The sequence below is a fragment of the Scaptodrosophila lebanonensis genome, unplaced genomic scaffold (genome assembly GCF_003285725.1).
Source record: "Scaptodrosophila lebanonensis strain 11010-0011.00,11010-0021.00 unplaced genomic scaffold, SlebRS2 tig00000138-arrow-arrow-pilon, whole genome shotgun sequence".
NCBI lineage: Eukaryota > Metazoa > Arthropoda > Insecta > Diptera > Drosophilidae > Scaptodrosophila > Scaptodrosophila lebanonensis.
The window spans coordinates 1,261,193-1,287,518 of NW_022060587.1; the positions used below are offsets into that span (position 1 = coordinate 1,261,193).

General features: G+C 45.3%; 4 protein-coding genes across 9 annotated transcripts; 1 reads left to right on the forward strand and 3 right to left on the reverse strand.

Annotated features, from left to right (window-relative positions):
- Positions 1-110: 110 nt before the first annotated feature.
- On the forward strand, positions 111-1,445 carry LOC115629240 (actin-related protein 6). Its single transcript, XM_030525657.1, has one exon. It carries the CDS (start codon positions 134-136, stop codon positions 1,328-1,330), a length of 1,197 nt encoding a protein of 398 aa, XP_030381517.1. The 5' UTR covers positions 111-133; the 3' UTR covers positions 1,331-1,445.
- A 36-nt stretch (positions 1,446-1,481) lies between these two features.
- On the reverse strand, positions 1,482-2,658 carry LOC115629242 (iron-sulfur cluster assembly 1 homolog, mitochondrial). The gene is made up of 5 exons (XM_030525658.1): positions 2,512-2,658; positions 2,334-2,387; positions 2,161-2,236; positions 2,018-2,092; positions 1,482-1,948 (listed from the first exon to the last, which is right to left on the reverse strand). Exons 1-5 carry the CDS (start codon positions 2,593-2,595, stop codon positions 1,845-1,847), a joined length of 393 nt encoding a protein of 130 aa, XP_030381518.1. The 5' UTR covers positions 2,596-2,658; the 3' UTR covers positions 1,482-1,844.
- A 1,124-nt stretch (positions 2,659-3,782) lies between these two features.
- On the reverse strand, positions 3,783-22,718 carry LOC115629284 (E3 ubiquitin-protein ligase HUWE1). 6 transcript variants are annotated; one of them, XM_030525722.1, is made up of 19 exons: positions 22,617-22,718; positions 21,025-21,432; positions 20,690-20,929; positions 20,343-20,564; positions 19,995-20,266; positions 19,442-19,917; positions 14,234-19,383; positions 11,578-14,170; positions 11,116-11,523; positions 10,668-11,047; positions 8,996-10,195; positions 8,800-8,935; positions 6,236-8,734; positions 5,756-6,175; positions 5,439-5,627; positions 5,058-5,379; positions 4,828-4,993; positions 4,571-4,761; positions 3,783-4,495 (listed from the first exon to the last, which is right to left on the reverse strand). In XM_030525722.1, exons 2-19 carry the CDS (start codon positions 21,289-21,291, stop codon positions 4,393-4,395), a joined length of 15,234 nt encoding a protein of 5,077 aa, XP_030381582.1. In that variant the 5' UTR covers positions 21,292-21,432; positions 22,617-22,718; the 3' UTR covers positions 3,783-4,392. The 6 variants fall into 6 exon arrangements, with proteins under 6 accessions (XP_030381582.1, XP_030381578.1, XP_030381584.1 ...); XM_030525718.1 differs by having other exon boundaries at positions 19,442-19,920; XM_030525724.1 differs by lacking the exon at positions 22,617-22,718 and having other exon boundaries at positions 10,752-11,047; positions 19,442-19,920; positions 21,025-21,291.
- Positions 22,719-25,048: 2,330 nt separating this feature from the next.
- Positions 25,049-26,287, reverse strand: LOC115629291. Its single transcript, XM_030525731.1, has 2 exons — positions 25,910-26,287; positions 25,049-25,829 (listed from the first exon to the last, which is right to left on the reverse strand). The coding sequence occupies exons 1-2, from the start codon at positions 26,240-26,242 to the stop codon at positions 25,152-25,154; spliced, it is 1,011 nt and encodes a 336-aa protein (XP_030381591.1). The 5' UTR covers positions 26,243-26,287; the 3' UTR covers positions 25,049-25,151.
- Between the last annotated feature and the right edge of the window lie 39 nt (positions 26,288-26,326).

A 26,326-nucleotide genomic window follows, 5' to 3' on the forward strand; every position in this document is an offset into this window, starting at 1 on the left:
TACTACAATTACAGAGCGATAGCAAGTACGAGATACCGATTAATAGAATAAATGCCGGTGGTTCATCTCTAAAAAGTGATGTACCAATTATTCGTTGATGTTATTATTTAGACAGATTTATTAAAATAGAATAATGGCCAATACCACAGTTGTACTAGACAATGGTGCGTACACGGCTAAGGTGGGACTTGCCAATGAGGACGAACCGCAAGTGATTCCTAACTGCATTATGAAGGCAAAAAGCGAGCGACGCCGCGTCTTTGTGGGCAACCAAATTGACGAATGCCGCGATACATCTGCACTTTATTACATATTGTGTTTTCAGCGCGGTTATCTCCTCAATTGGGATACCCAAAAAACGGTTTGGGATCATATTTTTAGCAAGGATGGCATCGGTTGTTCGCTGGAAAATCGAAGCATCGTGATAACAGAGCCGCAGATGAATTTCCACAGCGTTCAAGAGGCCATGCTTGAGATGCTGTTTGAAGAGTATCGCGTAGCAGGCCTTTACAAGACGACGTCTGCTGAGCTGGCCGCCTTCAACTATGTGGCGGACAGTGAGGAGCGCACCACAATGCAATCACTAAATTGCATTATTATCGATGTCGGATATAGTTTCACACATGTTGTACCCTTTGTGTTGGGCCGGCGTGTGCTGGAGGGTATTCGTCGAATTGATGTCGGTGGAAAAGCACTAACTAATCACCTGAAAGAACTGATTTCGTATCGCCACCTCAACGTCATGGACGAGAGTCATGTGGTTAACCAAATAAAAGAGGATGTTTGTTTTGTGGCCGAAGACTTCAAAAATGCAATGCGTGTGCATGAGTGCGACAAGAAACGTAAAGAGATTGCCGTTGACTATGTGCTTCCTGATTTTACTACATGCAAGCGTGGCTACATTCGTATGCCGGGCCAGCCGCGAGAGGAAGAGGAACATCAACAAATGGTACCATTGTGTAATGAACGCTTTACAGTGCCGGAGCTGCTTTTCAATCCCTCAGACATTGGCATTCAGCAGGTGGGCATTCCAGAGGCCGTCGTAGATGCTTTGAAAGCGTGTCCCTGGGAAGCACATCGTGAGTTGCTGCTTAACATACTAATTGTGGGCGGCAGCGCCCAATTTCCTGGATTCCTACCAAGACTTAAGCGAGATTTGCGTTCCTTAGTGCCAGACGATTTAGAAGTGTCACTTATATGCCCCGAAGATCCTGTTCGCTATGCTTGGTACGGAGGCAAAGAAGTGGCAACAAGCGTCAACTTTGAAGAATTTGTTTATACACGGGAGGAATACGACGAATATGGTATACATGGGCTACATCAGCGATGACCGCAAAACTGGTTCACGTCATATTGTATGAATTGGAAATGCAATTTTAATTATTGAGCTCTGAGTTTGTGGGAAAACTTCGTATTTATTTTCAACTATATATTTTAACGCATGTATGTATGTATATATGTAGTAATTTAAAGACATTAAAGCCACTACTACCTAATTTTAATAAATCAATCTAAGCATTTTTCTTCTATGCTTCAATTATAAAACTAAACAAATTTAATACAAAATACATTATGATTAATCAAATTAATCACGCTATTATTTGAACAACATGCATATTTGTATGCTTATAATAAGAAATCGCGCAAATTAATTTCATATCATTGGCATTATCCAGAACTTAGAATTTACACTGCTACAAAACGTTATTTTGAACTAACAGCATTTTTTACATACATGTTTTGTTTGTCGCTAATAAAAACTACATTTCTTCACTTTTGCATCAACTTAGGTTAATCGTTTGCGAGGCAGGTGCGGCTTTAGGCCACTTTTTAATTTAGTGACTTTACATGCTAAATGACTCGCCACAACCGCAGGTACCCTTGATATTTGGATTATTGAAGACAAACTCGCTCGAAAGTTTGCTTTCGACATAATCCATTTCAGTGCCTTAATAAAGATAATTAGGAGAAATACTCAATTAATATTTTATTCCCTGTGCACAATTACATAACTTACCTAGCAACGACAGTTGCGCCTTTTTGTCAATAAAGACCTTGACACCATCCTGCACGACTTCCTCGTCTAGTTTGTCTGTGAAAATAATTGCGACGTAAAACTATCCACAATAATATACATACATATGTATATAGTTTCCATACCTTTTTGAGTAGCATAATCCAATGTGTAGGATAGACCATTACAGCCGCGCTGCCTCACTCCAACCTTGAGACCGATCTAAAATGCCAAGATATGTACATATGTTGTTAATATGTGCGTGCATATGCAATAGTGATGACTTATACATTTTGATCCCAGTTTCTGTTCTACTTACTTTATCCGGCATATCCTGCAACAACACCTTAATGCGGTTCACCGCAGCGGGTGTCTGAAAAGCAATGAAACAGTTTGTAAACAACAAGCACAGATTATGATGGCCAATAGAATAGCTGTTACTTCTTAAGAGAGGACAACACGCGCATTTTATTACAAACACAGATTCGCACACTTACCAACGTCAGCGCGGCACGTGTGGGAATTAGTTTACGGCCCTTAACAGCTCGCACCGTTGCCGTTGCCACAACACGAGTTGCCATAATTTATCTGTTTTATATAATTTGTTTTGCTTTGAGTTCGAACAATTTTACAATTTATATGTAAGCAAGTGGGCTGCCAACTTGGTTAGCGATAGAGATTCTGGACTATCGATGGTTACGAAACACATCGATATGTTGAGATGATATCTTCAAAAACCCTAACAACAGCTGTTCACCCGTCTAGACGAGAAAATATATGTAAACAAACAGACATGGGGCATGGTGTAATTATAAATGGTCGCGCAATTATATGTGCATAGTTTATATACATACATATCTATATTTCGCTAACTTTGTAAACCAGAGAATTAGCTTCATGATATATGTATGTACATAGTAGTCCGATTTGATTGATTATTAATTGATTAATTTAACATATGAATGTACAAGTATATTAATTTAAGTTCGCTTTACAGTTGGGTATGGATAATCCGACGCAGCTGGACATTATTTTCTTGCAGAAATAGGAATGTGCAAGTTGCACTATTGCAACAGCTTTGAAATGGAAATGCTTATCAATATACATACATAAGTCGATGCCATTTTTATAATAATTTTTGCTTGGTTGAAGATTAAATTTTAGTGCAGCGTCCATTCGCACTAAGCTAGTACACCTTTTTTGATTTGGTTACAGGATATACACATTTAAAAACAGGTGGTTATTTTCGTCGGGCCATACATTTTAAGGAACTGAACAGAGCTTGGGCAGATATTAACTACATACATATATGGGAATAACTTCCTTTAAAATCGGCCTATCATAATGAAATTACTAACTGGATGTAATTAGTAAATTTGAATATTAAGTTCGAAAATCCATGAAATACGACTTATGTACATCTATAACGGAAGATTACTGTAGTAGAAAAAAATTGTCTTTTCTCGGGGTTAGTTAATCTAGCTCTTATATTTTCCAAGATACTTGTGTTCATACGGACATGGCTATATCGACTCGTCTCATCATACTGATCAATGATATTTATATATACTTTGGGGAGTAGTATTTTACTCTTTGGGTGTGGGGTCTTAAAAATCAATTTAAAAAGCACTCAAGCACATATGTTAAAATGTATATGAACAGTATGAATGGAGAGAGGAATCGCTTTCAAAAGTACGAATAGTAATAGTTAAGACATCACCATATGAAAACCACTGTACCATATATGCAGAAGTATAGAAAAGTCAGCTTTGGAGTTAACACATTTCGGTTTTATTTATACTTTTTGCTTTAATTTTATATCAAATATGCTTATAAGCTTGCGTACGTTTATTTTTAAATGTTCTTGTATCATCATTACTAAATATTTACTCATTTTTTGTCAATGTTACATCTACTCAATAAAAAAATAATCATAAAATGCAAAACATAAAACCTTACTCTTGGCTCAAATACTTTGTTCCGTTATTTTCTTTGTTTTCTATATTTCTTATCAATTCTTTGTAGATTGTATTAAATATTTTGTTTTATATTATATAAACAAGAAACAAAGCGACCAGTGGTGCAGTTAATGCATTTTCTTCATCCACCTTCATTTTTTTTTAAGTGTTGATTTAAGAACATAAAATTAATATTTATATGTATCGTTAAAAAGAACATTTTTCATGCCTTTTTGTTTGAATGCTTTTCTCTTAACCTTTGAAACTTTAAGAAAATATATATTATATATATATGCGCGAAAATTAATAATTAATTCAACATTTTATATATATATATATACTATAATAACTATATGCACTGTGTATGATGCCGTTGGTGCTATATTCGTATCTTCGTTTCACTATCTCTTTGCTTGCATCTTAGGCAAAACCGAAGCCCTCGGAGCACTCGTGTATAGCTTTAAGCAAGCAGCTGCGTAGTTTATCGTAGGACTTGTACATAGGCAGATCCAACTGGTTAAAGCTGCAACGAAAAAGAATAAAAGATAATGAAAATTTGCTCCACAAAAAAATGCGGTAAATATGTAACATCACTTACCAAGTGTGGGCGCAGGGCAAACGATCGGTCGACCGATCGTCTCGATGTATTTGGAATTTTTGAATGCCATTCATACCCTCCAGCGAGCCAAAGCCTTGTAGCGGCACTTTCGACGTGCCGGTTACAAACTGAAGGAATTTTGCACGATCGGCTTGGTCGAAGCTCCGCAAAGCACGCCAAAACCATTGTATCTAGAATTGAATGTAGGCAGTTAATAGAGCAGCCAAAATATCGAAAAAAAAAGAAGAAAAACAAACCTGAGCTGATTTCGATGTATACTTGTGATACTCGGTGTTCGCCTTAAGATCTTCTATGTCGATATCAGGTAACCCGGATATGAGAAGCTCCAGCTCTTGCTCATTAAATATGGATATTAAATGCTTTGGAATTATGTCGTAGAAGCCCTCGAGGAACGCATCCAACCTGCAAGCGACGAACTTTAATGCTGGCCACTTTTCACGCACACTCTTCATGGGCATATACTTACTGCTGCCGAATGGAGCCGCTCATTTTCAGCTGACAGACCAGCTGCACATACTCGAACTTGTTCTCCTCAGTGACGGCTATGTCGCGCCCATTTGGCTTGAGATCACGTATTTGTGTGACACCAAACTCCTGCACCTCGGTCGAGAAAGTCAACTCATAGCCGAGTGTAGATATATCGTTCTTCATTAGATAGTCCAATCCTTTATAGAACTCATAGTCTTGCGATTCCATGTCTGTATGCTTCACCTGTTTTCCCAATATGTGTTTATAGAAGGAGCGGGTGAAGTAGCACTCGAGCAGCTTGTTATCATGCACGGCTTTCGCTGTGGGAGAGGATTAGCTTGCGTTGTCGTCTTAGCATACTGTTATTTAAAAGACTTACCGATAACACGGCCGACAAACTTAAAGTAGCTCAGGTGATTGGGATTGGCGTGGCTCGATGGATTGATCATATAGGTGACACGATCACCCGGTGACACACAGAACAGAGCGTACATGGGATTGAAAATTTCCCGTGAGATGATGACATACCATTCACGTAGCAAGCCACCTGCATCCTGACCCTCCTCCTCTGTGTGGATACAAATTAATGTATGTTTGAATGACACAGAGAGTGAAAGAGAAAGAGAGAGTGAGTGAGAGAGGGCGAGAAAGGGATGCAGAATAGTGTAAAAGATAGACAATTTCTCAAAACATTACCTTCAAACACAATGTAGAAGCGATTCTTCCACTCCTCTGGTCCAAGGCGATATAAAACGCGGAACGAGTCCTCAAAAACTGTAACACGACGCACACTTACTGTGTGTTCTTCCCGCCTTATGCCTTCATCGAGTCGCTCCAGCTCAGTTTGGAAGTACTTGCGCTTCACGTCAAAGTCCAGAATGCGAGTGTGATCGACTAGCACTGCAAACGGCCCGTCCGACAGATGCGTGGGCGACTGTCGGAGTATTTGGTTTAGCACGGTGCGATGCTTTTCGGCGAACTGCAGGAACTTCTGGCGATCTTGCTTAAGTTGCGCTTCGTGGTCGGACAGCACAACATTTGTCTGTGAGGTTGAGAATCCACCAGGGCTTGAGCTAGACGTATTACTGGATCCGTCATGCATGCGCGTCTCCTCTGCTGGGTAATGAGGGAATACTAGAGAATATAATTTAAGGAAAAACGTGGAAGCACACTTACCCTCGTACACGGAAGAATTGAGTGTGCCTGTGCTACTGCTATCGTCCAGCGGTAAACTTTGCTCCAGTCTCGCCCCAGCACCAACATTCGTGCCATGACCAGAGCCACTACCGCGCCCGGGGGCGACTGTATCACGACCCGGTTTCTTGGGGGTGCCTCGATGAGAGGCATGTATAAGAAAGAATGCCTCAACTGTTGGCTGTAGAACAAGTACCGCAAATTCGTCCTTGGACTCCTCAAGCGCCACCAAGCATTCGCTAAGCGTATGCCAGAGCACATCGAGACAGAGTATTTGGCTGAGTGTAGGTTTAGAAGCTGGCTTATTGATCACAGTACTGCCGTTTTCAGAAGCATCCATGCCTGAATCAGCACCACTGGTGCCACTGCCTCCACTACTGACGCTAATGCTAGTTCTTGAGCTATTGCTGCCGGAACCATCGCCCACAATGTCGATAACGTCATCTTCTTCGCTGCCGTTCTGTTCTTCGTACATTTCACGCACCTGCATGAAAATCTTGAGAGTGCGCAAGAAGTATGGTTGTGCCGATGAGGTGGACATTAGTTTCTTCATCGATGGCAGCTGAAGCTCGCATGTAGGTTTTGCATTTTTTGGTGCCGATATGATGACATGCTCGGCTGTGAAGCGATCTTGCATGGTGCCTTCGTGCACAGTCATGTTGGAGAGAAGTGAAGTGTTGTTGGGGGCGCTGATACCGGGTACTGTGCAAGCGGTAGAGGAAGAGCTGGAACTTTGCGACGTACTCGGTTTGTTGTCCTGCACGCCGACTGCATTATAGGAACGTATCTCATTCAGAAGCGTCTGTATAGCCTGACGTACCTCCTCGGCCAAGCCTAGGATGGCCGCTGTTAAGTACTGTATGAAAATGGCATTGGATGCCTTCGAGCACTGTGTCAGGTTGACGATTAATTTAGCCACATTGTCCAGGCCTTCAGTAGTGCCGCATTGGTGGGTTAGCACCTCAATAACCAGCTGCAACTGTGAAAAGTTTTTGGAGTAGATTCTACGGCGCGGCTTAATCGGCGCACTCGACACATTTGGTGTCGACGACTGCCCTTTTACTTGCGATGTAAAACCTGTAGGCGGAACCGAAGCCGATAACGCATGAACTTGCTCTTCGCCTGACACTTCATCACCAGCTCCTTCACTTTCATTGCTCACGGCTGAAATGCGCGGAAGTTCCTCGCCTATGCCTTCGCTGGATCGCCCACTCTCATCACGCAAGCTCGTCACTGATGCCATGGAGAGCATCTGCTCTGTTGCAGACAACTGCTCTTCCTCTTTGGGTAGCTCAGTGCTGAGCGAGGCCAACAGCTTAACGAGCATGTCGGTCAAATGCGGTGAACGACATATTACTTTGTAGGGCAGCATCTCGAGAAGTTGCCCGAACGGAGAATCGCTAAAGGAAAGAAAGTCGCTGTTATTTGTCTTCCATTCCCAAGGTGGCTGAGAGGTGAGCGGGAACTGAGCCACATTCGCGAGGCGTAGCGGCGTCTGCCGGTCAATGTTGAGCACTACATCCCAAAAGTTCTTCGCATTGGTTTGGTAAGCCACTGTACTTGTGGGCAACTTCGCGGCCGAAGCGGCAGCCTTTGCCGCCGCCGCTTTCGATGTAGAGGGAGCCTCATCCAGCGGTACAGTAAGTGTTTGTCCTGACAAAGGCTTAGGCTCATCTAAAATACCGCGTAGTCGATTGGCTACGTGGTGTCGATAAAAACGCGAACGGTAATCCAAAGAGCTTGCTCCGGGGACGATGCTATTGACATCTTCAAGGCGTGTTGAGGACGATGTACTGGAACTCGATGCCGAGCTGGACGTGAGTGTTGGAGAGGATAAAGCGAAAACAGCGTTAAGCACACGGCGCGCCTTCAGATCCCGATTGTAGGGCACAAAGCTGGGCGGATAGTGCTTGGCCAGCACAAAGAGCAGGTCAAGACAGTTGCGTACGATCATCTGCGCCGCTTGAGGATTGATACTGATGCTGCGTGCGGTACCCTCATAGAGTCGGTTAATAAGGAAGATATTTGACTTGTAGCCAAAGGCCGCGTCAACGCGCAGCTTTAGCCATTGCGGCTTGCTGCCCGCATTCGTCACTGCACCCGCACCAGCTCCTAGACTTGCATTATCCTCATTGGTTTTTTGAATAATACTAATGAGCGCATTTATGATCCAGTCACGTGTGGGCTCATGGTGGCACAGATTGCGGATGACGCGGTGCAGCCGCATGCTGTTCACTTTCTGGTCCTCGACAAACAAAAAGAGTAGCAGCGTAGCCAGTGAGTCCGGGTCGAGTAGTATGTTCTCGTCCTCCATCATAAGGAGTGCGAGCGGTTTTCCAGCGTTGGGTGCGTGATGGTGATGATGCACAATCGTGGTGTGCTGGTGATGTTGCGGCTGAGCATTGCCACTGGCATCGTACCAAATCGCGCTCTGCCAGCGCGCATCGTCCAAGTTTTGTAGAGTCGTCTGGAACCGTGCTGCTAACAAACATGATATCGACAATCATAATGAACCTATGTTTAGATATGCAACCGACATAACTTACACAATGCATTGCTTGGTGGATGGGCGTCCATGCGAGCGCCGTTTCGAGACTCCCAGTCGCGGCGCAGAAACTGTGCCTCGGCAGCTAATTCTGGTGGCAAACTGGCTATCTGTGACTCCTCCATATCAGTGAGTATCTGCAGGAAAACATCTTAGTTATACTTCAATATCGACGATTTGATTAACTATTGACTTACCGCCTGGCGTAAATTCTCGGGCAGGTTTTGAAAGAAGGCAGCTGTGTCGACAGGATCATCAGGATTAGCGCTCTGAGCCGCCTGACGTTGCTGTTCAATCCGCTGCTGCATTAGCACTTCCGACTGTATGTTGGGCGGCAGCGCGGCCAGGAATTCTGGATTCACTTCTACGAGCGAGTCATGAGCAATTTGTATGGCAGTCTGTTGTGCTCGCTGACGGATGCGTTGCATTCGCAAATGCTCCTGAATTACTTCCTCGCGCATTTCACTGGGCAATGCTGCTAGAAAAGATGGATCCACGCCTTCGGGCACCTCCAGATCACCTAATGCGGCACGCACCTCGGGACTCATGTCGGTGACAATCGCAGCAGTCGATGTAGTATTGGAATTGCTACTGCTGTTCGTGGTCGAACTGGTGGTGGTAGTAGTTGTTCCACGGATCGGGCTCGGGAAAGTTATATTACTAGCAGCCGCTGCCTCGTCGATTAATCGATCTAGCTCGGCTTCAGCTGCAGCTGCAGAGTCAACCTCCCCCTCTGTTACCACTTCTGATGGTGGTTCGGCGGCATCCACACTAGCCTCCAAGTCTGGGTTTGTGCTACCCGTAATGGTCGTCGTCGCCGTGGTTTCGCTTGTTTCTTCATTTGGTTGTTCACTTGGTTGGGCGACAATCTCACACGCTGTCGGGTTAACTGCAGTCACATCTGCAGCCGGCAGCGTCGTAGCCTGATCGGATGGCAGTGTCACAGTGTCCTCTCTCGCAGGCCACAGCTCATCTTCCGCAATGGGAGGCGTTGTTGTCACTGGGTGCTGAGATGTCTCTGTCACTTGTTGAGCTTGCGCTTGTTGGGCCTGTCGCTGAGCAGGTATATCCAAAACTGCCGGTACGGCCTCCAATGGGGGAGGTAGGATGAAGCTCAGCTCTGAGCTGCCCGGATCTAGTGATGTCTCTTCCGAGGTGGTGTCGTCCGTGGAGCTACTGAAAACGGTAGGCGCTGTCGCCGGTGTTACTGCAGTTGTGCTCCGACTGCGTGACGCAGTATGTGCCTGTACGAGACGATGGAGGTCTGGGATTGTGCGCATTGGCAGGTCTCGATTAGAGCGCGAACTATGCAGCATAGCGCCGGAGGTGCGCGAAGAGGTTGTGTGATTACCTGACGAGTGTTGGTGACGGCGCGACGGCCCAAGTCGTTCATTAACCTGTTAAATAACAAAAGAATAATGTTTGGTTGTGAACAAATCTCCTGCTGAGCTGAAATGCCATGACATTTCTTCAATCGGGTGAGATTAAAAAAAAAATAATAACAGGCTTAAATGGACAAGAAAATATGGAGCTGAATGGAAAAGAAGATAGGAGTGAAATATGATCAACGTCTGGAAACCCGTAGGACACAGTATTCTAAATTAAGTTGTGAAAAATGTAATGTCGGTGCACATATATCAGTCTGAATTGCCATTATACTTAGAACATTGATCAAGTAACATAAGTATGAGAGGTTATCCACGATCAGGAAAAGATCTGTTAACAATAACAGTAAAGCATCAGTGCTGGTTATGCATCTAACAGATTTACAAGGTACTACAGCATGAGATGTGGTTTTTGGAATTGAGAACGATTGATAGGCAGACAGACAGACAAATTGATTGATTGACAGACAGATTGCTCCTGTACCTGAAAGGAATCGTATACGAGTGCCGCAAAACGATTTATAGTCTCCTCAGTAGCGAGTTCATCATCGCTGTCGGTTGGTATTACCTGCAAGTCATCGGGCGCGTAGAGATCGACCTCGTCCAGGCGCGTACGTGGTCGGGAAAGGCGCACATTTGTTCCTAGGTGCGGCACAGGCGGCTGATTCCTATGATGAGAATGCGAATGCGGCTGCCCGGCCGTTACTGCGGCCTGAAATACATTTCCCAAATTGTTGGCGGAAACAGTAAGCGAAGCTGTTGGATCCTGTTCGCTTGTCAAGTCGATCTCGGCGTAGATGTTATAGGGCGGTTGCTGGCGGGAGCCACCACGTTGTCGTGGGCGGGGTTGCTCAACACCAGTAGCTAAGAAAATATAGAAAAGAAAATAGCGGTGAGAAATTGAGGGCGATGAAAGGGCGGGTGATTCATACTTGGTCCCGGTATATATGGATTGCTGTTGGAATTCGTAACGGAGACACCACTGGCTATACCACTGCTGGGGCCACCAGGGATCCCTAAGCCACCTTGATGGATAAGAACCGGTATGGAACTGCGGCGGTTACTGCTATTTGTTGTGGTACTGTTGGTAACCACAGAAGTATTGGCGGTTGTGCTAGGCGCGCTAGAAGTAGATACGCCTCCTGTTAGGGGTACTGCTGGTGTGCTGACAGTAGTAGCTGCGCTGGATTGACGAGTAGCTTCATCCTGTTTTCGCTGCATGTGAGCAGCCTTTAGTTCTTTGATGATATGAGGCAACAGAAAATGAGCAGCATATAGACATGCATCAGTTTGGCTTTCCATGTCCAGTGCCTTAGCTTCCTCCAACCACCAGTGAAGTGCTACAAATATAAAGATATAAAAAACGCATCGCAAAAGCCACTAATAAAACATACCATCTTGAGTGAATATTTCCATTTGCGTCTCCTCCGTTGGGTTCTGGTGCGTAGGCATGCATACGCAGTACTGTTGGTCTAAATAAAGTAGCCGCCGACGGACACCGTTATTGCAGAGAGTCGGGACATTGGGGTGTCCTGCGCTAGTGCTACCACCGCCGCTTCCATTGCTGCCAAGAGAACTGATAGCTACGGGTTCGTCTAAGAGATTGCTTATGTTTTGACCCCCGCCTGCAGTGCGATCCATTTGTGCTATTGTGGGTGCTAGGAAGGCGTTCACATTAACATCACCACTACTGCTGGAGGTTACGGCATTGGAAGGACCGCCGCCCATAAAGCTGAAGTCCGGTGCCATCCACGAATCAGCCGATGGCCGTAGTGCAGCTGATACCCCGCTTGTAGTGCCACCGCTTCCGCTATTACCCGCATCTCCAGAAGGTGTGCCACCTACGATTCCGCCTCCGTTCACATCGATGTCCAGTGGCTGTGCGATAGAGCTGTTGATGCGCACACGAAAACTGGCGGGTGGCGTGGACATAGTGTGTCTGTGACTATGCTCATGACTACTATCACCACCTAGACGTTCGTAGAGGAAAGCGTCTCCAACTCCAGCTCCCGTGCTGGCACCACTGGCATTACCGCCTCCGGTCTCTACGCTCGCAGAAAGAGCTGCGCTGCGTCGCGGTCGATTTCGCGACTGTGGCACAACCAGATCATCAATATCAGCCGACTCATCCACGTCGACTGCATCATGTGTTTCATGCTCATCCTCGTCCACATCATCATCTTCATCCTCATCGTCTTCGTCCTCATCATCATCATCAGCATCTACATCAGCATCGTTGGAGGCCGTCTCCGACGACTCGGGTTCATAAATATGATCAAATACTTCGATGAATTGACGCGGCCGTCCCTCATCCACATCTGTCTCACTGTGATCGTCCACATCCTCATCACCAGCATCGTCGTCCTCATCCTCATCGTCCTCGTTGCGCTCCTCTGTCGAAGCATTGGACTCAGAATCAGAGTCGCTGGTACTCACATCACCCAGCAACGAGGCATTGATGTCACCGACACCTGCTGCACCCGTGTCCGATGAGGTGGAAGCACCGTCACTACCACCGCCAATGCCATTGTCATTGACGTTAGCCGCCACGACACCACTGCCTCCGCCACCAATATCCACATCAGTGTTGTTGCGAAGGCGTGGATCTCCGCTAGAGCTTCCGCCTACAGAACTTCCTGCGACCCCTCCAGTGCTGCTGACAGACCCGTTGCCAATACCATTCTGTTGGCCCCCACTGGCACCTGTTCCGGCGGAACCACCACCGCTGCCAACACGTGAAGCCAAGCGGAGACCTTCGCTTTGAAGGAAATCATCCCAGAGTTGATCGAAATTGAGGACGGGGCGCACACCGGCGTTGTTAGCATTGCTAGGCGGCGTTGGCTCCTGAGCCTCCATACCTCGACTGCGCTCGTCAACCACGTCGATAGCGTTGCTGCCACCGCTACTACCACCGCCACTAGCAGCGCTAGCACTGGCAGCAGTGGCGCCAGCACCATTGCTAACCGACGCCGAATCCTCCGAATCGACGGCCATCTCATCTGAATTGAAGATAAATTCAAAAGCGTGACGACGATCTGACAAGACGTTGCGTATTATATCGCGCAGCACATGCTCACCACCAATGGCATTCGAGCGCTCCACCGCCGCACTGACCGCGGAACGGGCCGCCATACGTGGGTACAGGCGACGGTTTATGTACTCAGCATTGGCTCTGTACAGGGCGCCGCCCGCAGCGTTGCTGGCAGCACTACTACCGCTGCTGTTGCTTGTGCCGCTGCCGCCGCTGGTGCCACTAGCGCTGCCAAAAAGAATGCGCTTTGAACCAAGCGTCGTTGTCGACACGCTAAAGCGTAGCAGTATCTCCATCGGTCGCAATATAGCAGCCAGCGTACTGAGTGTGTTGTGATTAGACAAATCTTTGTATTGGGCCACTTTAGTCAGGTAGGTCATGACGCCCTGACGCAGCAGGACTCTGTACATATTATTTCGATGCATATGTACCTTGTCGTAGAGCATGGGTGATTCGATGAGATTGGGGAAGAGGCTCATTAATACCTGGAGGCGTGTGTGCTTCTCGGCCGAATCTGGCTGGGCAAGAGCCCGCGCCACCGCTGCGTGGACTTCTTCAGCTACTTGAGTCTGTACACCCGGCTGCTGGTAGCAGTCAGAAAGCGAGGAAAGTAGCACCCGCGCCATAGTGCTCACCTCTGGCACGTGTTGGCGCTGTGTCAGCGGCAGGAAACGATCAAGCAGGACGGCCAGGAAGGATTGCTTTGGCGCAGTGATCAATGGACTGTCCGCTGTAGTGTAAACGTGGCCCAAGAGCACTCGTGGTACCAGAGACTGATATGCACGTGTCGCATCAGCCAATACCTTAAGCAGAGTGGCACGTGAGAGTGTGGGCTTAACGTGAATATGTGCGGTTGTTGGTATATGCCAGGTACAGCAACATGGCTCAAATTTTTCCGTAGTGCTACCGGTGGCAATGTTTACGCCGGCTGCCTTCTTGCTGGAAGGTGGAGCATCCTGCAAACATAATTTATGGTAAGAAAGTGTCGAGCTGTAGGCTGTGTGTGTCTGAAAACTCACCTCATCGCCGACATTGGTTGTTCCTACGGCACTGGGTGGCTGATCCGGGACAACAAGCTCCGCTGCATTTTGGACAGACTCCGTACTACTTCCGTAGTGACAACAAGGCTGGATTAGTGCGTGAAGCAACTCCTTCAGCACAGATATAGATGACTGCACTAGCGAGTCATCCTTGGCTTCATCTTTTGGTTGCTGTTCGGTGCCTGTCGCGTTGGACGTACCACCTTGGGACTGCTGTCCGAATTTTGACTTGACCATAACTCGCGCGTCGTCAGTGGGGTTGCTGCTTGAATTTATTAGGTATTCGCCCTTGAGCATCTCCTTGGCGGCTGCCACAAAAATGGTTGGATCACGAGAAACCGCCGTCGATACCTGCGTAATCACATATATGAGATCTCGATGGCCTACAGGCACAATTCCGGCTGCACGCATTCCCAGCACTCGCTCCATGGCCTCTTGCAACACCGGCGGCGCTTCTAATACGTGGCGCAGTATAATAATTGCGTACGTGGGAAAGCTCATAAAACTACACGACTGCTGTAGCTGGAGCAGCATCCGCACACCGCCACGCTTTATGAAGATCTGGGCATTTTCATAGTTCCTAGTCAACCGCGCGCACAACCGCAGCAGTGAGAGTTTTGTTTCGTAATTAAGAAGTTGCCCTGGTTGCAACAGCAAATCTACAATGCTGCCAATTATACGGCCACAGTCGAACTTGCTCAAGCCCACATGTTCCTCGTTCAGCACGATTTTCTGTGTGCGCTTTGGTATTAGTGGCGAAGTGCCACTAACGGCTGCTTTGGCCTTAGCTGCTGCAGCTGCGTGCTTCAATCTAGACTTGCTGCGCGTCATCACATAGTTACCGCCAGGTGGGGAAGTCGCTCCAGCGCTGCCAGAGCTATCGTTGGCAGGATCTTCAGAGGTTTCTGCAGTTGGTGCTGTAGCTGTTGCTGGAGCCGTAGCTGGTGGCACCTGTGGATCGTTGAAGTTAACTATCTGGCGAAGCGGGATCAGCTCGTCAACTTGTAAGATGCCGCCGTCGGGGATAGTACGTACTATGCGATTCAATATGTTGTCCACTTTGTGCTGCGAGTTTGAATTGTGCAGGTTGGTGATGGCCTCGCTGACCTTAAGCGACGGGAAGACAGGTCTATGGCTGCCTGATGCTTCGCTCACCTGCGTCATGCAGTTAAAGCTAACGGTGCAGCGCTGCCTTCCTATATTAATGTGCAGCCAGCGCTCGCCTGCAGCATACGCATTGCGTATCAGCTCATTGTTAGCTTCCGAATAGGCATTCCACTTGCCAGTTGAGGTATCGTACCAGCGCCACACATCGCTGCTTACCGCACGCATGTTTGCCTTACGCTGCAGGATGTGACTGATGCTGTCGATGGCATCTATGAGATCTACAAGATTCTGCACCCAGCGCGGCACGGTCGACCGCGTCTGTTCCAGTAGCCATTGGCCCATGCAATCGAGCAACTTTACCAGCGACACCATGGCACCTTGAGTCGTAATAGCTTCCACCAGTGGCCGGTGCAGGTCGCTGTAGTTCTCCTCCAGCAACAGTGTAGAAGTCTTCAGGCGTACAAACAATCGTGTAGCCGTCATACCTGTTAGGCACTCTTCAATGCGCTGGCTGCTTGCTTTCGGTTCGAACAATTGCAACGTAAAGTCTACCCACTGGATGATGTTGCGTACAAAGTTGGTAATAAAGACCTGCTTGTGGGCCTGGTTGTGCCGTCGGTAAAGCACTGCTATAAGGTCTGCCGCACTGGTCACTGTATCCGGAATGGCTTCCATGAACTCGAAAGCACGTGTGATGGCCTCATCACAGAAACGGTCGAAGACCAGTTGCGGCATTAGCTTAATCTGCTTGTAGTTATATGTGTTGCTAAATGACGCTGGAGGTAGCAGCAGCAATGGAAGCGAGGAGGAGGATGTCGACGCTGTTGCTGAAACTGAGGTGTCGTTCGAATTGGTTCCGAATTGGCCTATCTCAGAGGCTCCCACTGACACATCTACATCTACGTCCATATCTGATGTCGTTGCAGTACCGGAAGCAGTCGTAGCTGCTGCGGGGTTGGCTATCCCAGCCGGGGTTTGTGCCTCCGCTCGACCTACAGAAAGCGCACTCGCCTCCGGGTTATTAAGCAGGTGGTCAGTGGCCTCCTCTAACGATGCGTTGGTGCGCAAAGCTTCGATGATGTGATAGTGACGAAAACCCATGTCTGTGAGGACCTTGATGTGATCGGCATTAAGTCCGTCATCGGTGCTACGGATGTAGAGGTTCTCAAACTTAATCTCCTTCATACGCGTATGATAGCGCTCGAGGAGCATTTGGTGCGATTTTATAAGGTGCTTCAATATGAGAATCATGGTCTCGAACATGGAGGGGCCATAGTTGGGTATAGGGCGACGGCTCCAGATGCGCCTAAGGGCCTGCATAGCCAGCTGGTGTATGTGTATAAGATAAAAAACAGGCTCAAATGGGACGCTGTCGGGCATGTAGTTAAGCCGGGTGCTCATGGTGTATGGTGAGTCAAGCATTGCCCGTGGATTAACCATCTTTTCCAGCAGCTGCAACCAAGCATCGAGAAACTCGCCGGTACCCTCTGGACAGTCACGCTTGTCGTCCTCATACGACTGCATCAGGTTGTCCATCGGGGCCCACTGATCAAAGACGAATTTTTGCGAGACGTTGTCGAGGGACAAGGCCCAATAAAACATCTCAAAGAAAGCCTTCAGACCATTCTCTGCACAGAACTGCGAGATCATCAAGTGAAAGGCGCTACGTTTGTCGTCGAACAGCATGGGTCCAGTGAAACCCACTGAGCAGATGAGAAATGTCAACTTAAGTTTGGGGACCGGCTTGGGTAAAATACTTTCATGACTGAACCCATTCACCAGAATCGAACTTAGTATGCGCGCGATTTCTCGGGCCTCCGGTGTAGGAACTTTGTTTATGTTGCTGATGAGGTCGTTAACTCGACGCTGGCGTGTTTGCGGCGAACCCACGGACAATTTTACGAGAGTGCCTAGCAGCTCAGCGAGGGCCCGTCCTAAACGTGAAGAGGCTGCGAGAAGTGATTTAATGTAACGAAACTGTTCTTCAGGCGTGTACTTGGTGCGAAATTCCGCAGCGCGTTCCAGTTTGCGCGACAGCTCGGCCTCAGTGAGGGGATCAGCGGTGCCAGCAGCGGCAGACATTTGGGCGGCAATCTCGTCCCAGATGAGATCCGGATGCTGTGTGGGCTCGTCCGAGCAGAGGTTTAGTAGAATGGTACTTTCCCAAACTAGGGAGATGTACAGCTGCACAAGCTGCTGCAACAGTGCAATCCCTGTTTCCCGATTGGCGCCCCACCGTTTTAGCAGTATAGTACGCATCTCGGCGGAAGCATTGCGGCAAAGATGCACCAGCATGACCACGTAGCCATGAACAAAGCTCATGTTGTGCAGTATGGGCGTGTACTCAGCATTGGCGAAGCCATCTTCCAGGCGCTGACAGCAAACGAGCTCCGCAAGGAGTACACTACCTCCTGGGAAGGTAAAATGTTTGATAAGCGGCTTCAGCTGAGCAACAATATCGGCCAGCTGCTTCAGTGCGATGTCCAGTACTTTAGTCTCCTGCGCCTGGCTCAATATGGCCTTGCAGACGTTGGCCACAGCCTGCGATGTGGTAGACACGGGCGAATCTACCGGCAGGTTGGGCAGTGAAAGAAGTTGCAGGATGGGCTTGAGACCTCCGCGCAGTACAAACTCGCGGCAGTGGTCACCATTGGGACTGTTGCTAAAGATGGCCTCAATAAATTTCATTACGTTAAGAATGTAGTCGATCAGTGGTATTGCCTCGCGTTCGGGTAGAGTAAGATGAGTACTTGCACGGGTGGAGCTGCATGACTGCAGTTGAAGAGGTCGGGCGGCTACAGATTGGGCGTTTACCTGAAGCTGCTGAGTCTGTGTGGACTGTGGTTGTTGTTGCTGCGACGCAGAGCTCATCTCATCGTCGTCATCATCATCGTCACCGCTGCTATCATTGTTGTCAGCACCCACGCTCTGCAATACAGGGCCGCCACCTGCGGCCACCATCACCATGGGGGATGGAGTTGATGTTGTGTGCGCGCTGCTGTGGGAAGTACCAGCAACCGTGCTGTTTTCCTTGTTGGCACGCCAGCAGATAAAGGAGGGATCCGAGCCCAGACGCACCAGTTCGTTAAGCAGACGCACAATGGCTTCAGTGGCGTCGGCGCGTAGGTAAGGATGATGTTTAATCAGATCATCCATGGCATTTCCAAGATTGGTAGCGGTGTCTCCCAGAGGGTCGGAGGAGCGGCGCCGCCGCATGGCCACCAAATAGTCTGGTGAGAGTAGCACCTTTAACACTTTGTCAAAGGGGTCGTATGATAGAAACTCAAAAAGCCCTCGCTCGTTGAGGCAAAGGGCTGAGAATACATTGGGAAGCGATCCGAGTACTTCGCGAGTGGCTGGCACATCCTTCTGCAGCAGAGCCTTTAGCATAACGCTGGTAATACCCAGGTCCTGCAGCGAGGAGAGCAACGACGGCTCATTAAAAACGTAGACTGTGACCACGTCGGTGGCAAGCAAAAATAGCGAAGGTCCGTAGTACTCAGCATTAGCGATAATATGGCGCAGTGACTGAGTGAGGCTCGTTTCCATGATGTTGCGCATGTTACTGAAGTGTGCGTGGTCTTGTATGCTCTTTTTGAGGAAATTCAACATAGACTTGAGGAGAGCTGCGCGCTGTGTTACACACGAGGGCTTCTTCAGCGGTAGGCTCGTGGGTAGCTGTGAGCTTAGTTCCGCTTTACGCTCTGCCAAGGGCCGTCCATAGTAACTGTTGGCTGGATATTGCACAGGGCGTATTGCAGAGCCGGCGCTATCACCTTCGCGCGCCGATGCTTCAATAGCACTGCTGGCAAGGCTGCTTAGCGCGTGTATTCCAGAACCACGAACGCCTATATCTAGAAGACCACCTGCAGCGCCCCCGCGTTGCTCATTATGTTCTAAAAAAACGCGATAGGCTCTTGAAGCGTTTTCATTAGCAGTGCCGCTGCCGCCATCACTAGATGAATTGTCACGACGCGGCGATGCACTGCCACTGGCAATGGACGCATTTTCTGTAGCAGCATCTGTTGAAAAATCATGATATTAGCGTTTTTTAAAAAGTTCCAGTATTGAAGTACCCACCATCATCCTCCACCTGTTCTAGGGAGGTATCTAATTTGAGTGTTGACTCTTTTAGTGTGATGCCAATGTCGGCTAGAGCCTTGCAACAGCTCTTGATTTCTTTTTCCAGTCGTTCGATGAACACGTTAAGTCCATTGTTTTGGTGGAAGCGTGCTATGTCTATGTTGGTTATCAAATCGATGACGCGCACAGCTCTTGTCACAAATGTGATGTGCTCCAGGTCGACTCCAGGCCAGCTGATCACGCGCAACAACGACTGCATCATTCCGCTCTTTACCAACGCCGAGCCGCCCATCTCATAGCTTGCCAGATGGTAAAGCAATGAGAAAAGCGATGTGGCCAAAATCAGTGGATAGCGATCGGTGAGGCCATGCGTGGTCAGATTATCAATGCAGTCACGTACGAGCAGAGGAAGTGTGCCGCCCTGGCGCTCTGCGCCTGTATAATGCACGATTTTCATTAAGCGGGAACCAGCCCTGCTACAACAAGCCGCCAAGTGAGTGAAAGGTTACAGTGGAGTCAACCCCGAAGTGCGGGGTGGGAGCTTACTTACCTGGGAACATTTGGATTGCGATCAAAATGAAGCATTGATGTAAGGGTACGCAAAACAGCTGCGCGTATCTCCACCAGATGTAGGTCCTCCTTGTCTATTAGCTCGCACAGCTCCTCGCCGAAGCCGGCATAAAGCACCTTATCGGTGTTGTCCTGCAGGGCATTGGAGTATATCAGTATTGAGACGGCCTGCAGGCGTGCTTGGACAAATTGGAGGCGGAGCTTGTAGTTATTGAAGCCTGATATCAAACGTACGCGATGGGCGATACGCATCTATAGGGAAATAATTACGCCATATTATATATTTAAGGATTAACGAAAATTCGGGTGCTGGGAATGGGTGACTAACCTTGATGGCTTCGCTGGGCTTTGAGATCTGTCCAGCTATGGTTTTGATAACTTCGGGTGCTGCAGCTGTCCGGCAAAGATCCATCATGTCCGGTATTTCCAATTGTGCTGCATGACCATGTTCATCTACATAGTCGATGCATAATTGGTAAAGAAATTCTAGTTTGGGTTCGCCAATGCAACAATCTTTCAATGAGAGACCATAATTGGGATCACCCCAACGCTGCAATAATATTAAAAAAGAACAAATAACAAATCAAGAAAATAACAGAGAAGCAAGTAATGGCAACACGCTTTTTTAAAGAGCCACTGTTGCTCATGTTTACCTACATGTCCATTTAAACTTACCTCAGCGATATTAAAGAGTTTTACGATCAATAACTCCTTCTTCTCGAAAGGCAGACGCGGTATAAAGTTGCTACGTTTCGAAAACATATACAACAGGTTAAGCACTGCGAGTACAATGTCCATGTTCTGCGATGATAGCAATTGCGTGAGATGCTCAATCGAATTGTACAAGTGACGCGAGAACGAGTGCTCAATCAGCAGCGTTGTGAAGTTGAGCACGTGCAGCAACAGCGTGACATCCTGCAGACAAGAAGGGGAATAAACACATGAACAATCCAGTAGATACACGAGTGCTAGGGCACATACAAAAATATGCAATTAAAATTGGCACTTACCGCCTCCAAAAATGTCGTATCGCACTGCAACACAAACTCATTGCCGTTGACATGCCGTGCCGCCTCTTCGAGGATTTTGTCAAAACGATCCAGTATTTCAATCCAGTGGTATAGCTCACATTTTCCATAAATCCAAACGTGCACAGTATTGAGGAACTCCAAGAGTTCGGGACGTGTGCGTCGCTTAGTCAGCTCATCGATTAGTTCGCGACACTCTGAAGTCAACTCCGAGGAGCCTTTCTTCAGCTTAACCGTGTCAACTTTCATGGCTGTTGGTCGTTTCCCGTTTTAAATCAATGCAGGATGTCTGACGCGTCGTCTCTCAGTCAGTTGGTCGATTATATGTTGTATTCTTTAGTGTCTAAGCATTGGTTTTTTTTAAATGTATGTATCTGCGTGTTCAATAAACTGTCGAGAGCAAAAACAATGCATTGGTTATTTAGTTTACACCAATGAAACAATTGGCACGAATTAAAACTAGTGAGCTGCACTTGTCAGCTGGGACAATTGCAGCTGCAACTGCAGCTGCTGCCTTTTTGTTTGCTTTTGCTAGTGTGTGTATACACATATGTATGTATGTACATACATATATTTTTTGAAACAGGTAACACTATTGTTCGCTAGTATTTTAACATACATATGTACTTGTATGTACGTATAGGTAGCTATTTTGATTCGGTGCATCAAAATATGCGGCAAAAACAACGTTGCAACAATCGAGCCAAAACTGTGCAAGCTATTACAGCTTTGATAACAAGCGCGCTGAGATCACAATCGTACATTTCACCGCAGTTGCGTATATACATATGTATGTATGTATGTACATGCGTATGTACATATGTATATATATATAAATGCATGCTTCACTTTTTAGTTTTAACAGCGCCCGCCCCGCGCAGACCAAAAAGAACAATAATCGGGAATAAAACACAGATAATGCTAATGTGTCTGCGAACGCGAGTGTGAGCGCAAGTGTATTGGTGAGCGAGTGAGTGCGTGCGTGCAGTTTTAATGTGCCAATCAGCGTCGCCGTTGGTTTAAAGAAGCAGCAGAAGGGGCAGCCACAGCCACAACAAAAAAGCATTTGCCAAAAAATGAGAAAGCAAAAAATAATATGTACATATTTAAGTACACATATACATACTTACATTTGTATCTACATACATGCATGAATGCATATGTAAGCATGTATAATTTTATGGTTTACCGATTACTTTACCAAATGGTCATATTATATAGCCTGCATCTTAAACAATAGCAACAGCCATGGCGTTCATTTTAATTTATGTACCTTCACTTCTTACTGCGTTTTCTTAATGTAAACCTATTGCAACCCTAGCGTATTTTCTTTGGATTGTATTTTAATTAACTATTATTTTGCACAACAATATTTGAAAAGCATACTTCTTTTCACATACGCACACACCACTCGGCACATCAAGAAAACAACACATGCAAAAACTAAAAAGTACCGTAGAAATCAAAATAATTGTGTAGCAAAGGTAGCGGAAAAAGTACAAAAAAAAAGAAAAGAAATTTCGACATGAAATGCAGCTATTCTGCATTGTGCACAATTTTTGGATAATACTCACAATTGTATTAAACTGCAACATATTGCCGTTAATTATTTGTTTAGCTAGAACGTTCTATAACAATAGTTATTCTAACAATTTCACTTTGTACAACACAATTTTTTCTTTCAAGAAGGCAAAATGCAAGAGCAGCAGATAAATGACAGCTAACTAGTAGCATTACAGGGTGACTCCATAATGCGTATGCAGCTGTCAAATCGTGAAACGCAGTGATGCTATCATCGTGGTGCTGCCCCTAATCGTAAACTACATGAAAACATCGAATGAAATATATCGAAAAAGCTATGAATATTTATACGCTACCCTCTAACGACCATACTTTGTTTATGCATAATGTTTGTAACACACAATAGAAATTTCTTATAAGTATATTATTATATTCAGCTTAATACATCTCATTATATATAGATGCATGTGTACAATAAAAAAGGTTCATTGTGATAAATCAATTTTATAGAAAATTGTTGTCAAAAAGAAAATCTTCGGAATTTCTAGACACAAAGCCGAAGCATATATATCGCTCTTAAGATTAATATTTTAACATCCATATCAACAGAAGTTGCGGCAGGTATTGCAGCTACAAAAGAGTGTTGCATTAAAAATAAAATTAATCATTATGAGTATTAATATAATCATATTTGTTATTTTAAATTTAGTAAAATATAAAATAAAAAGGATTAGTTTACTATTAAACTATTTATTGAAAAGTAAGTCGTAGATTTGGTTTGGATTAATTACGTAAACATTTATACACATACTGTGCATTTAATTGTACGAAACAAAACAATACTATAGACAAGCGAGCTCAACTCTTAAATACCCTATACCTCCCACAAAAATGAAAATAATTTTAAAGAATATAGTTAAAAAATTAATTTTAATAAATTACATTCATTAAATTAATTACAAATTATTTAATACATATATGTATACAAAAGTGGAGATATGTTCATGTACAGTTTCAACAGCAGACATTTACATCAAAATCGTGTCTCTGTGTGTTTATATACATGTACATATGTATGCATCACAACAACAACAGCTGCGGGCAGAGCTTCGGCAGAGACTATGTTTATGGCTATAACTTCCTTCAGAATTGACCTATCATGATGAAACTTGGCACGTGGACACATAATCACAAACTGGATGTAATTGCCAAATTTAAGAAATTCCAATAATTATGGGAGCTATGGAAAATCACTAATAGCGGGGGAGTGGGGGGGGAGGGTGCATCGGAATAAAAAACAAGGTTGACCTGCCTAGGGCTTAGGGGAACCTGTATACCAAGTTTGGCCCCTCTAGCTCTTGTACCTTCTGAGATCCTTGCGCTCATCCAGACGGGTATGGCTATATCGATTCGGCTGTCATCATGATCATTAATATACATATGTATATACTTTGTGGGGTCTGCCACGCCTCCTTCTTCCTGTTACATACATATGTACATTTGCACAAAACTATTATAGTTTTTTACCCTTTGGGTACAGGCTATAAAAACAAGTAAAGAAGCTAAAGTCGGGTGTCCCTACTTTGAAATACTCTGTTCATACATATGTGTAGAATAATTATAGAAATTAACAAATTAAAAGGCATCATTGTGCAAAATTTGTTGTCTCTAGCTCTTATAGACTCTGAGATCCATGTGTTCATTCGGACAGACAGACAGACATAGATTGACGCGTCTTATCATGCTGGTCACGCTGCCACGCCTCCTTCTGCCTGTTTTATTTTCAGCTCCCGCAAACCTAATATACTCTTGTACATTTCATGTACAGAGTATAAAAATAGTTTAAGCGGAGAGATATGTACATATGTTTATGTACAGTTTTAATAGCACACATTAACATCAGAATCATGTCTATGCGTGTTTATGTGCGTGCACTACGTAATAGTAGTAATAATAGCAGTAATTCTGTACTGCACACACGGTTCTGATGTAAATTATGCTGTTTCGACATACAGATGTCTCCACTCATGTATATAATGAATATTTTTTATTTAATTAAATTAATTAATTTCATTTGTTTATATATTTTTTAATTTTTTTCATTTTTGTGGGAGTGGGTACAGAATACAAATTTCTCTGTTGTTTAACAAAACCAAATGTTAAAAACAATCACAAAAAAAATTGTCTTCTTTTTTTTTTTGAGGGCTTTGATTGATGCGGATCCTAAACAGCAATCAGGAATACCCTTACTATTTTGTTGTACTTTTAAAATAATTTTCATTTATTTTAAAATTTAATGTATGCATTATTTAAAAGTCAACGTTTTTTTTTGGTAAAAATTGCAATGAAAAACTGATATCGGTGTTCATTGTCAGTATCTAGCTTCGTCAGTGTAACAGGTGGCTTTTAAAATTATTTTAAACATTTTATGTTGGTGCCGTAGGACAACAGGAATCTACGATTAGATGCATTAATACACTATTACTGATTTCCTTATATACGTTTTTTAATTAAGACTATGTACATAAATAAATATAATTGTTTTGGTTTGTAATAAGTTATTTATCTAGACTTGTATAATGCATTTCTTAAAACGTATGCAGGTGGGAACCAACTGCTTCGTTACTTTGTAATTGGCCCGTTTCAGCTTCAAACAGGACTTGCTGTATTCGCAATTTCGCAACGGACCGAGAATACGCATCTGTTATGCTACGCAATTGGGATGCAATGCTTTGCCCGAAAACAACCAAATCGTCCTCGACATTGCCTAAAGACATATCCTTCTGCTGCTGTGATGGTAGTGCAAACGAGGTAGCTGAAACTCTTTGTTGTTGGATAAGGTTTAGTTTACGTTGTGGTGCGGGCTCATGTTGATGTTGCTGCTGTTCCATCATGCATAATGACGAATCATCAATTATTAGTTCAGTTTTATTGGGTGTACGTGGTAGAGATACCGATGCCGTGGAAGCGGAGGTCATAGCAATACTGGACACATCTTCACTGGATATTGAAATGATGCAACTATTCCCATGGTGATGATTGTTGTTCACGCTTGATGTCGCGATTAAGGCGGGCTTGGCACTGTTCGTTTTATTTGAATTATCTACTATATTAGCATAGGGTTCTTCTATATGATCGTCCTCCTGTTCACCTTCTAAAGCATCCTCATCCATAATATTCGAAGTTGTATTGAAAACTGATTTTCGTGTTTGCATTTCTTGTTTCGTTGACAGATTGGCGGGAGAATTAGTATGTTTATTCTTTATCTGTTTGGGTACGGATTTAAAATGTTAGTAAATGTATAGGATTAGAATATATACATACAATGTATGTAAATAAATCTCACCCGTTTGCAGTGGGATAAAGAAACGGCACGAAGAAATGAATCAGCTAGCTTAAACCAAAAGAGTTTGGGCTCATATGGGCGTCCTTGTTCCTTCTCCCGCATCAAAATACGCAGCTCTTTAGTGTACACTGTTCGAATACTTTTGATTTTGAGTTTAATATCCAGAACGGTCAGCTGAGGGATTTTTAAAGACTTAATGATTGCCTTGTAAGCCTCCTCCCGAGATGTGCGATTTTTGTATGTGTCGAGCAATGAATTGTATAGGCTGGGCTGGCTCCTGTATGCTATCAGAAAGTCATTCATTGGTATTTTAGTTTCACTCAACTTGGTCATGACAATCAATTTCAGTTACTAAGTAAGCGGAAACTAAAGATTTGTTTACTATGAGTGCGGATGCTAGCGATGGAGTATAATTAT

What these genes read in the sequence shown, in the direction of transcription:
- LOC115629242 (XM_030525658.1), bottom strand. Translation starts at nt 2,595, where the DNA reads ATGGCAACTCGTGTTGTGGCAACGGCAACGGTGCGAGCTGTTAAGGGC. An exon ending in CACGTGCCGCGCTGACGTTG is followed by an intron (nt 2,388 to 2,511) that starts GTAAGTGTGCGA and finishes ATTGCTTTTCAG; the next exon opens with ACACCCGCTGCGGTGAACCG. An exon ending in TGCAGGATATGCCGGATAAA is followed by an intron (nt 2,237 to 2,333) that starts GTAAGTAGAACA and finishes TTGGCATTTTAG; the next exon opens with ATCGGTCTCAAGGTTGGAGT.
- LOC115629284 (XM_030525718.1), bottom strand. Translation starts at nt 21,291, where the DNA reads ATGAAAGTTGACACGGTTAAGCTGAAGAAAGGCTCCTCGGAGTTGACT. An exon ending in ATACATCGAAATCAGCTCAG is followed by an intron (nt 4,762 to 4,827) that starts GTTTGTTTTTCT and finishes ATTCAATTCTAG; the next exon opens with ATACAATGGTTTTGGCGTGC. An exon ending in TTGCCCTGCGCCCACACTTG is followed by an intron (nt 4,496 to 4,570) that starts GTAAGTGATGTT and finishes TTTTCGTTGCAG; the next exon opens with CTTTAACCAGTTGGATCTGC.
- LOC115629291 (XM_030525731.1), bottom strand. Translation starts at nt 26,242, where the DNA reads ATGACCAAGTTGAGTGAAACTAAAATACCAATGAATGACTTTCTGATA. An exon ending in CTTTATCCCACTGCAAACGG is followed by an intron (nt 25,830 to 25,909) that starts GTGAGATTTATT and finishes GTACCCAAACAG; the next exon opens with ATAAAGAATAAACATACTAA.
- LOC115629240 (XM_030525657.1), top strand. Translation starts at nt 134, where the DNA reads ATGGCCAATACCACAGTTGTACTAGACAATGGTGCGTACACGGCTAAG.